This window comes from Urocitellus parryii, chromosome 5 (assembly GCF_045843805.1).
Source record: "Urocitellus parryii isolate mUroPar1 chromosome 5, mUroPar1.hap1, whole genome shotgun sequence".
NCBI classification, from domain to species: Eukaryota; Metazoa; Chordata; class Mammalia; order Rodentia; family Sciuridae; genus Urocitellus; species Urocitellus parryii.
In genome coordinates, this window is record NC_135535.1 from 181,676,290 (window position 1) to 181,687,072 (window position 10,783).

Consider the following 10,783-nt stretch of genomic DNA (forward strand, 5'->3'; position numbering starts at 1 on the left):
ACCCTTGAGGCACTGTGCCCTCGGCTCTAGTATGCCAGTAGTTGGGGGCGGGGCTACTTTGCTCCCTGTCCTGGCTCCCCCTGCTCCCTGGGGCTGCCTGAGGTGAAGGTGACAGGTGGGGGAGGCAGGTGAAGAATTGGGCCAGTGAGCTCATGACAAAGGCACCCAGAGGGCGGGCACGAGCTCTCTGGCCTATATAGCCCCCAGTGCCTTCTGCCTGCAGAGGGAGGCAGTTATGGACGGCACCATGGAGGGCCCACTGGAGAGCTCCGAGGCGGTGCAGAGGGCCACGGCACTCATCGAGCAGCGGCTGGCACAGGAGGAGGAGAGTGAGGTGGGAACAGGGGCGTGGTGGCCTGACAGAGTGTGGGGACATCCATCTCTTCTGTCATGAGAAGGAAGAGCCTGGCCGTTGTACCTGTGGTGGTGGGGTGGGTGACAAGTATCCCCAAGAGCCCTGCTAGCCGCATTCCTGGCAGAGAGGGTTGCTGGTGATGAGAGACTGAGGCTTCAGTCCCCAAAACAGAGTAGTGGTCCATGGGAGCCAAGACAAGCTTCCCAAGACCCTTTCCACCCAACTGGGTTTCAGGAGACCTGCCAGGCTGTACAGGGCAAACAGTGGGCACTGCCTGGGAACCTCAGGATTTGTGGCCCTGAGAACCCCCCGCTGCTTCTGGGAGGCTGGGAAGGAGCAACTTCCTGAAGTTGGGTCACTACAGGGAATAAAGACTGGGACTGTGCCTCAGCATAGTGGTGCCTGCCTGTAATCCCAGCTATCCAGGAGGCTGAGGCAGGAGGATAGAATGTTCAAGGCCAGCCTGGGTGACATAATGAGATCCTGCCTCAAATAAAAAGGACTGGGGATGTAGCTGCGGTAGAGTGCTTGCCTAGCATGCACAATGCCCTGGTTTCAATTCCCAGTACCCTCCCCCCAACACACTTATAAATGGTACCAAGCGATGAAGGGATCATGGGAAAGGAAGCATTGATTTTCCCAGTACTGCAGCCACATGTGGGGAGTCCTTGGTGGCACAATTGCATTTCCTCTAGGATAAGGAAGGGGACAGAAGTGCAGTCTTGTCATACTCTAAATCATTTATTTATTTGTTTGCTTATTTTTTTATACTGAGGATTAAACCCAGGGACACTTTACCACTGAGCTGAGGTGTATCTCCAGCCCTTTTTATTTTATGTGAGACACAGTCTCACTACGATGCCTGGGTTGGCATTGAATTTATGATTCTCTTGTCTCAGCCTTCCAAGTCAATGGGATTACAGGTTTGTGCACCACCCCCAGTTTGTCTAAATTTTATTTAAACTAACACTTGGCCTAGTGTCTGCTCTGCCAAGAGTCTGATGCTGAGAGGAATGGAAGGACCAATAAAGCCCAGACCCTACCTTCTTTTCACCAACTCTTCATTCATTTCAGCCAACATTTCTCAGTTTCATAGTCAAGTAGAAATGGTTAAATGGAGATGTGGATCAGTAGTGAAGAAGCACAAAGGGTGGGTGGGTCATTCCATCTGGGGGCCTTCAAGGACTACTCTGTGGGATGGATGATATTAGAGTTGGACCTTCAAGAGTGGTAAGTGGAGATCAGGACTGGGGAGAATATTCCAGGCCAAGGAAATGACAGTACCTAAAGTATCCATAAGAGAAAGTGTAACTAATGAGAAAGTCTGGTAGGAAGGGCTAAGGCCAGAAAGGGAGACAGGACAAATCAGAGAAAGCCATTATTCTGTGGGCAATGGGAAGCCACTAAGTGTTGTTGAGTAGAGAGTGGTGCCTTCTGACCTATTTCAGTAAGGAAGCTCTGATGGCCCTGAGAAGGACTTGTAGGATGGAGAAAGGCTGGTTCTAACAGGAATGGAAAGGAGGAGATAGCTGGGTATCATAGCATGTGCCTGTAACCCAGCCACCTGGGAGGCTGAGGCAGGAGGATTGTAAATCTGAGACCTTCAGCAACTTAGTGAGATCCTATCTCAAAAGAAAAAAAAAAAAGAAAAGGAAAGGAAAGTAAAAGAAAAATACTAAGGATGTAGCTCAGTGGTAAAGTACCCCTAGGTGCAATCCCCAGCACACCCTCCCCCTCAGGAGGAGATAATAGATCAGTTCAGAGGAACACACCATTCACAAAAGGAAGTGTGGCTGAATGAGGAGTAAGAAAAAGAAAAAGGGTCAGAACTCAAGGGAAGAAGGGCATCCCTGGATCTCCAGGAATCCAACTTCTCATTCACCTAAGGGCGTGTGCACATGGCTGGTCAGTGCCAGGGAGGGGAGTGATGCTGCTGTGTCATTTCTGGAGTGCTGCCACTGGACACAGGAATCTTCAGCAAGGGGACACAGAGCAGTACTCTTCCATTCATTCATCTAACAAATATAGCTGCAGGGCTATCAGGACACCTGGTGCCCTCAGAGCCAACCTCCCCATCCAGTGCCCACTCTTGCCAGGCACTTAGAGACATTCTTTCATTTAATATGCACAACCATCTGTGAGGTAAGATGGGAGCACCTATTTCACAGCCCACAAGGCTGAACCTGAACCGAAGGGCTATGAGTAAGACGTGGGTGGCATTAGAGTCCATATTTGTTCCCAGCAGGCTCCAGCTCAGCAGGGTTTTCACAGAGAGCTTCTGGTTAGCCCATGCCCCCTTCCAATAGTGTGAGGAGGTCTCAGGAGCTGCTGGATCTCTCTTGTGGGAGCTTTCTGGGCCAGAGATAGGCAGAGATGCTGAGCCCGCCTCCCGTTATCCATTCACTCATGCCTTTGTTCATTCACTATAAATTCTCTGAGCACCTACAATGTGTTAGGCCTGTCACAGGTGCTGGGGATACTAAGATGATTAAGCCACAAGCCCGCCCTCTGGATGTTCCTTGCGGAGCCCAGCCAGAGTCCCACATGCAGCAGTAGCTGCAGTCCCAAGTCATCTCTTATCCCTGGAAGAAGATGCAGTGTTTCAAGTGAGGCCAGCACTGGGGAGACCCCAAGCCATGTAAGCCCGACAAGAAAGAGAGAAGGCAGTAGTTGACAGGACCTTCAAAATGGAGACCTGGGGAACTGGCGATGGGGGATGAAGCTCAATGGTAAAGCACTTGCCTAGTCTACATGAAGCCCTGAGTTTAGTTCAAATAGGAGACCTGGGAAATAAGCCCTCCAATCTACCTTGGAAGAGGCTAACTTTAGGACTCAGTGAGAAATGAGAAATGCAGCTGGGCACCATGAAGGTACCAGTCCCCTCAGCTGCCCTCCAGCCTCAGCACCCTCCAACCTGGGCAGAGGTTTCTGAGCTGGCATCTACACAAATACATGGGCTTCGGGGCTCCAGGGATGGGGTGCCAGCACTTCACAAGGAGTAAAGAGAACTCTTGAAAAACAGAGTTACAAGTGGAGAGAAGACCTGGAAGGGAGATGAACCATTATTACAGTGAGAATACAGTGACTGCTCAGGATCCACCTCAGCCTGAAAGCTGAGAAGCTGCTCCCATCCCTTAGTTCCCCTGAGAGCAATAGTTTCCAAGCTTTTGGGGCAAAAGTCAATGTCTAATAAAACTGCCAAAGTTTTATGTTGTCAAGAAGTCCACTTAAAAATAAAGTAAAATAAAATAGCAGTTGGGAACAGTGGTGCATGCCTATAATTGCAGCTACTAAGGAGGCTGAGGCAAAGGGTGACAAGTTCGAAGCCAGTTTGGGCAACTTAGAGGGACCCTGTCTCAAAAATACAAAATTAAAAGGACCAGAAATGAATTTTAGTGGTAGAGCATTCAGCTAGCATACATGAGGTCCTGGGTTTGCTCCGCAGCACTGAAAAAAATAATTTAAAAACTACCATTTCAGATCACAATTTTCTCATCAATATGATTTTTTTTTGGGGGGGGGGGACTGGAGATTGAACTCAAGGGTGCTTTAATACTGATTTACTTTCCTGTCCTTTTTTTTTAGAGGCAGGATCTCACTAAGTTGCTGACGTTTGTCTCAAATTTGTGATTGTCCTGCTTCAGGCTCCTAAGTCACTGAGATTACATATGTTCACCTCCATGCCCCACTCAATGTGATTTTGTGTGTGGGGGTGCTGAGGATTGAACTCAGGGCCTTGTGCATGCAAGGCAAGCACTCTACCAACTAAGCCATATCCCCAGCCCTCAATGTGAATTTTTAATGCCAAAATTTTTTTAAAAAGTGAATGCATTTAGAACTTCTGAATCCTTGGCTTCTGCTTCTGTGGATTAGATCAGTCACATTTGCAAAATATTTGGGGGAAAAGATTGTATCTGTACTGAACATGCACAGATTTTTTTCCTGTCATTGTTTCCTAAACAATAAAGTGTAACAACTGTTTATATAGCATTTATACTGCATTGGGTATTGTAAACAATCTGGAAATGATTTAAAGTATACTGGAGAATGTGTGGAGGTTATATGCAAATACTATGCCTTTTTATACAAGGGGCCTGAGCATCTGCAGATTTTGGTATTGCAATGAGCCATAGAACTAATCCCCTGTGGATATCAAGAAACATCTATATATTTAACTTCATAAAAACTCATTGCAGGGGCCTTCAGTCTTGTTTGGGAAGCAGGTGTTTGAGCCAGGGGTTGGGACTGAGCCTGAGATGAGGAATTGTGGAACGAGCCCCCTTCTGGGTACTTCTCTAGGAGCCTTGTTCTTGCCTGGGTTCTGAGGTCACACGGGAGTCATTGTTAGTATGACCTTGGGGTGGTTGGGGGAGTGGATACTGGCTCCCCCAAACCTCCCCCTCGCCTCGAGGTTCTGGAGAAGGTACTCTCTTGACTCACCAGAAACTGCGGGGAGCCGCCCAGGGGAAGCTGCCCATGGACATGCTGGTGCTAGAGGACGAGAAGCACCTCGGTGCCCAGAATCTGGCTTTGCAAAAGGTTAAGGTAAGTGTGGGAGACCCCAACATCTGCGCTCAGCCACGCATGCATGGCCAGGGTTCCTTCTCTCCTCCCGCGGTCCCTGGACCAGCAGCTCAGAGCTCCTGGAAGCACGTGAGCAATGCAGACATTCAGCCCCACTAGACCTGACTAATCAGACTCCCCTTCCCTGCCTTCCCCGCATCTTTGCCATCCTGTCCTGGAAGGAGAATTGGACCTTGCTTGGTTCCTTCTCTCTAGAAGGTCTCCCTACACACGCCACCCCCATCTCCAGTTTATCCCACGGGACCTCAACCCCTGCCCCGCCTCTAAATTCCAGTGTGGGTTGATGGGTCATCAAAACTCAGGGCCAAGAGCGCGTGCGTAAGACATCCCTGGACCTGCGGCGGGAGATCATCGATGTGGGCGGGATCCAGAACCTCATCGAGCTGCGGAAAAAACGCAAGCAGAAGAAGCGGGAAGCCTTGGCTGCAGCCCATGAGCCGCCTCCAGAGCCAGAGGAGATCGTAAGGATTCTGGGGAGGCCATCTCTGGGCAGGGGAAAGCAGGGAGGCCCGGATCACATGGACCACCCTCCGTGACGGGACTCTCACCCTGCAGACCGGCCCCGTGGATAAGGAGACATTCCTGAAAGCAGCAGTGGAGGGGAAAATGAAGGTCATTGAGAAGTTCCTTGCAGATGGGGGTTCAGCTGACTCCTGCGATGAGGTGAAGTCTCCACCCCTACACCTGCACCTGCCTAGCTCATCCTGCCCAGACCTTGGTTCAGCCCATTTGTGGGCCTGTTTGAGAACAGCCATGGGCGTTTTGGGGGTGGGTTAAGGAGTGCCCAGAATAGGATGTTCTCTTCCTCACCCAAGAATTTACCTAAATCCTTGTTAGATCTTTCCCCAACTATAAACACCTGCAAAGTAACTTATGCCACGTATTTCTCTAGGGAAGGTGGAGGAATGGCATCAAATAAAAAGAGCTCAGAAGAAGGAGATATGGGGGTAAATCCCATGTCTGCCACTCCCTAGCTTTGAGATCTGTGGCTGGTCACTTCCACCTCTCCAGGCCTCCACTTCCTCTGCTGAAATTTGGCCTACTTGTGTCACATATTATGATCAAATGAAATATTTGCACCTCCATAAATATTAATTGGATTAATGAAAAAAACTATAAAGCCCATACTAAGATATGGCATTTTTTGTTTCTTATGGTATAATCTCATGCTGCCTTTTAAAAATTATGTTTTGCATGTGTGATACTGTGGATCGAACCCAAGGCCTGGTGCATGCTAGGCAGGTGCTCTACCAACGAGCCATGTCCCCAGCCCCTATTTGCATTATTTTATTGGGTTAAAATATAACATGAAATATGCCATTTTAACGTCTAACTTCAGTGGCATTAATTACACTTAAAAAGCTGTGCAAACATCACCAACATCTCTTTGTATTTCTATAGTACTGAAGGTTGAACCTAGGGGCACTTTACCAGCCAGCTATATCTCTAGCTCTTTTTCATTAAGTTAAATTAATGAATTAATTTGTGGTGCTGAGAATTGAACCTAGGGACACTCTACTACTGAGCTACACTCCCAGTCTTTTTTTTTTCTTTTAATTTTTAAATTTTGAGACAAGAGTCTCACTAAATTGCCTCAAACTGAAAATTCTCCTGCCTCAGCCTCCCAAGTCTCTGGGACTAGAGTCATGCACCACCATGCTTGGTCCTACCTCTTTTAAAATTGTATTTTGAGACCGAGTGTCCCTAAATTGTCCAGGCTGGCCTCAAATTTATAATCCTCCTGCTTCAGCTTCCCAAGCAGCTGGGATTACAGGCAGGTGCCACTGCACCCGCCTCCCATCTATTTTAAAAATGTTTCCATCACCCGTCATGCTTATTTTTGTTTTCCTTGAAGCTGCCTCTTTATACTTCATAAGGGTCCCCTTATTCTCATATACTGGGACTAAGCATTAATGGTCACCTACCCTTGGTCTGCATTACTATAGATTTTAACATGTGTTTTCTGTTCTTTAGCCTCTAGGGTCTTAATCCTTTTTGTCTGTCCAAGCACCTCCTATCTACCAGGTGCTTGGAATACAAAAAAAAAAAAAAAAAAAAAAAGAAAGAAAGAAAGAAAAAAAAAACAAGTGTTGAGAGTGGCGGAAGAGTGCCCAGAACTGGATCTTAGCATATGGAAAGTCATGCATGGCCCCAGTATTTCAAAGTCCAAAGAGGAAAGTGGCTGCACAGGAGGGAGGAAGTCCTTTCCTTCCCTGAATTGTAACCAGGGCAACCTACCCTCCAACACTGTGCTCAGCACTTTTGGGAAATGGAGTCCAGCGAGACTCCATCTACCCTCCAATGCTCAAGGTCAAGGGTCAGCTGAGCCTAGAGGCAACTCTGCCTAGAGGTTCAAAGGAAATAATGGCACATGAGCCATATTTTGAAGGAGTAGCGGATTTTCATCAGGGAAAGTGAGGGCAAAACAGACATTCCCAGCAGAGGGACTGGCCCCTGCAAAGGTATAGGATATGCTGGGGCCAGCAAGAAGGTCAATCTCCAAGGGTGAGAAGGGCAGGGGCTCTAAGGCTGATCTGGAGAAGAGCTACAAATCACGGGAGTGGGGGGAGAAGGGGACTGAGCATAGGGGGTCGGAATTGAGTTGCAGCAGAGCCTAGGCCTCAGTCTGGGTGGGAGGTGGGCCAGAGGCCAAGGCCTCACAGCCTCTCTGGGGACAGTTCCGTCGGACAGCACTGCACAGAGCTTCCCTGGAGGGCCACATGGAGATATTAGAGAAGCTTCTGGAAAGTGGGGCCACCGTGGACTTCCAGGACCGGGTGAGTGAGAGGGTGGGTATTGGGGGTAAGGGAAGCAAGAGCTGGTCCTATACCAATAGACCTCCTCTCCCTGACAATGGAAGCCAAGCTGGGACACAATAGCGGGGCTCAGGGGCCTGGTGCCACCTCTGGTAGGTTGTATGGCATTGGGCGAGTCCATCTCCTTCCTAACTGGCTTGGACTAGATGGGCCCTAAGGGCTCTTCTGTTCCACTGCCCACAGTGTCTCTGCCCACTCTCTGTACCTTTCCCCTGGATGTCCCTCCACTTTCTTGGCTGAGGTTCTTTCTCCCAAGACATTTCTTCCCTGCAGCTCTACAATTAAGCCCCATCCTCCCCTTCTAGCTGGACTGCACAGCCATGCATTGGGCCTGCCGCGGAGGCCACTTGGAGGTGGTGAAACTCCTGCAAAGCCGAGGAGCAGACACCAATGTGCGGGATAAGGTACGGCAGCAGTGCTCAGGTGCAGTAGATGCTGGGGTGACTGCAGGGAAGAGGGCAGGGGGCAAAGGGCAAGTGGCAGAAAAGTAGTGAACTTGTCTAGTTTCTAGAGTGGCCTCAGAGCAGTTGCCCCTTGAGGGACCACATCTAGGGATGGAGACCAAAGAGTAGAGAAGAAGGGAGTACAGGAGACTTGGGATTTGTTATCCCATGCCATCCTTCATCACTCTTCTATTTGTTTATCCATCCATCCATCCATTTATTCGTCTTTTCGTTTATTTGTTAATCTACCCTCCTTCCATTCATTTGTCCCTTCACTGGTAACTGGAACAAGTAACTGGACCTCTGAGCCTCTCTTCCTCATCTGTAAAAGGGTTCTTGTGTAGATTAGGTGGGCAAATATATGTAAGTGAATTATTTATTCAATATACAGCTAATGCTTTGTAAGTTTCTGCCATGCCTACCACACAATCATCTCCCAACAAGTGGCATCTTTATAAGTATTTGAAGAAGAGTGAGCTGAGGACAGACTCAGCAGTACAGTGCTTGTCTAGCGTGTTCAAGGCCCTGGTTTGAATCCCCAGTACTGCAAAATAATAATAAATAAATAAATAATAAGAGTGGAGGAGTGAATGGTTGCCCACAGCTCAGCGAGAGGAGAATCAGAGATCGTTTTTAGAGGAGGTGGCATGTAAGGCTTTAGAATTGGACTATTGGATAGGATGGTGGGAAACTGTTTCATTGCCTGCCCTTCCAGGGCTCAGGCCTTGGCACTAGGACATGGGGGAGGGCTCAAGCTAGAATCAGTATAACCGTCAACCCCTGGACATCACAGTCCAGGCCCCTTAGCCAGCATGTCCTGCTTCCTCCCATGCAGCTGCTGAGCACTCCCTTGCACGTGGCGGTCCGCACGGGGCACGTGGAGATTGTGGAACACTTCCTATCCCTGGGCTTGGACATCAATGCCAGAGACAGAGTGAGTGCTGGCCTCCCGCTGGCTTGCCCCACCATGGCTAGGTGGGCAGCTCATGCATTCCTCCAGGCGAGTGGCCCTCGGGAACCCTCCAGACTGTGGCTCCTGAGTAGGGTCTCCAGCCCACCTTCTGTCACCCTGCTCCCCATCTGCTGCCCCTCCCCAAGGGTCATGCTGAGTGCTACACTGTTTCTAGGAAGGGGACAGTGCCCTACATGATGCTGTGAGGCTCAACCGCTACAAAATCATCAAACTGCTGATCCTGCATGGAGCTGATATGATGTGCAAGAACCTGGTAAGTCCCTTCCTTCCCTGAGTCAGTGATTGGGCTGAGCACCTGCACAGTGGAGGGTCTGTGGGGACCCTGGGGCAGTCCCAGCCTAGGGATACAGATCATTGGTTCTGGTCATTGGTACAGTACCTGAAGATGTCCTTTTCAGAATGCCATTCCAACTACCACTTTCCCCTCTCTATGCGGCAGAATCTAGAGGACAAGAGAAACAGTAAAAAGACTTCCCAAAGGTCCCCAGTAGTCCACAGGACATTCTCACATGCAGGCCCCAGGAGGACCAAGGTCACAGAGGAGAGAGCTGAAAGGAACTTAAGCATTTGCTTGGCCCCTCCATTCCTAGCACACTGTGCTGGTTTCTGGTGGTCCTTGAGTTTAATGAGGGTGGATGAAGATCCAAGAGTCTGGACTTTGACCCTCAGAAATACATCTTCTATGGGGCCCAGAACAATCAAATATAGAGGGGCATAGGAGGGTCCCTTTGATACAGGGAAGACTAAGAGGTTATAAGAAGGAAGATATGGAGAAGGTATGGATGTTTCTCAACCTCAGTACTATTGACATTTGGGGCTGGGTAATTTGTTGTCGGGGGACTATTCTAGGCATGGAAGGAGTTTAAGCAGTGTCCCTGGCCTCTGCCCACTAGATACCAGAAGTCCCCACTCTCCCAGTTGTGACCACTGAAATATCTTCACTGTGTCCAGTGGCCCCAGTTGAGAACCACTGATATAGCTGAGGGCACCTTTTGGCAGACTTCCAAACAGTGAACAGATCTCCTCGTGGTCCTCCCCAGGCAGGAAAGACCCCCACGGACCTGGTGCAGTTATGGCAGGCAGACACCCGGCACGCCCTGGAACACCCGGAGCCTGGCTCAGAGCAGAACGGGCTAGAGGGGCCTGGGAGTGGGCGCCAGACTCCCCAGCCTGTGCCAGCCCAATAAATGGCTGCCACAGCCCAGCCAGGCACCTGGCTCCTCCCTTGTGCAGCCAGATGGTCACAGAATGGCCCCAAGAGCTAACTGAGGACCCAGCCACCTCCTGCATAATTCGGGAGCACTCACCAATGATTACAATAAAAAAGTTCATTTTGCTATTTGTGATGTTTGTTTCCATTTGTGTTCAAAATATTGGGGAATACAGACTGTGGATTCTCCGTGCTTCTATCCTGTCACCCTGTTTTTCTGCCTCTTCCCAAATCCCTGGGAGTCAGGCTTTGCCCATGCACAGGTCAGCTCTTTGATATGCTCATCCTGGCCCTTTCCTGGTGACTTCTGTCCTGTGGAGCTGTGTACAGCCAGCACAGGCCTGACACAGGGCCTCCTTGGCAGGAGGAGCCTGGCAGGGGAGTGAGGCCGCTTGTTACCGG

General features: G+C 49.6%; 1 protein-coding gene and 1 non-coding gene across 3 annotated transcripts; one reads left to right on the plus strand and one right to left on the minus strand.

The window, feature by feature from the left end:
• Nucleotides 1-201: 201 nt before the first annotated feature.
• Ankrd2 (ankyrin repeat domain 2) lies at nucleotides 202-10,512 on the plus strand. 2 transcript variants are annotated; one of them, XM_026394781.2, is made up of 9 exons: nucleotides 202-334; nucleotides 4,799-4,900; nucleotides 5,242-5,400; nucleotides 5,495-5,602; nucleotides 7,618-7,716; nucleotides 8,061-8,159; nucleotides 9,034-9,132; nucleotides 9,326-9,424; nucleotides 10,171-10,252. In XM_026394781.2, exons 1-9 carry the CDS (start codon nucleotides 236-238, stop codon nucleotides 10,183-10,185), a joined length of 879 nt encoding a protein of 292 aa, XP_026250566.1. In that variant the 5' UTR covers nucleotides 202-235; the 3' UTR covers nucleotides 10,186-10,252. The 2 variants fall into 2 exon arrangements, with proteins under 2 accessions (XP_026250566.1, XP_026250565.1); XM_026394780.2 differs by having other exon boundaries at nucleotides 203-334; nucleotides 10,212-10,512.
• On the minus strand, nucleotides 4,063-4,135 carry Trnaa-ugc (transfer RNA alanine (anticodon UGC)). Its single transcript has one exon. It is a non-coding gene; the product is annotated as a tRNA-Ala (tRNA).
• Nucleotides 10,513-10,783: the final 271 nt, after the last annotated feature.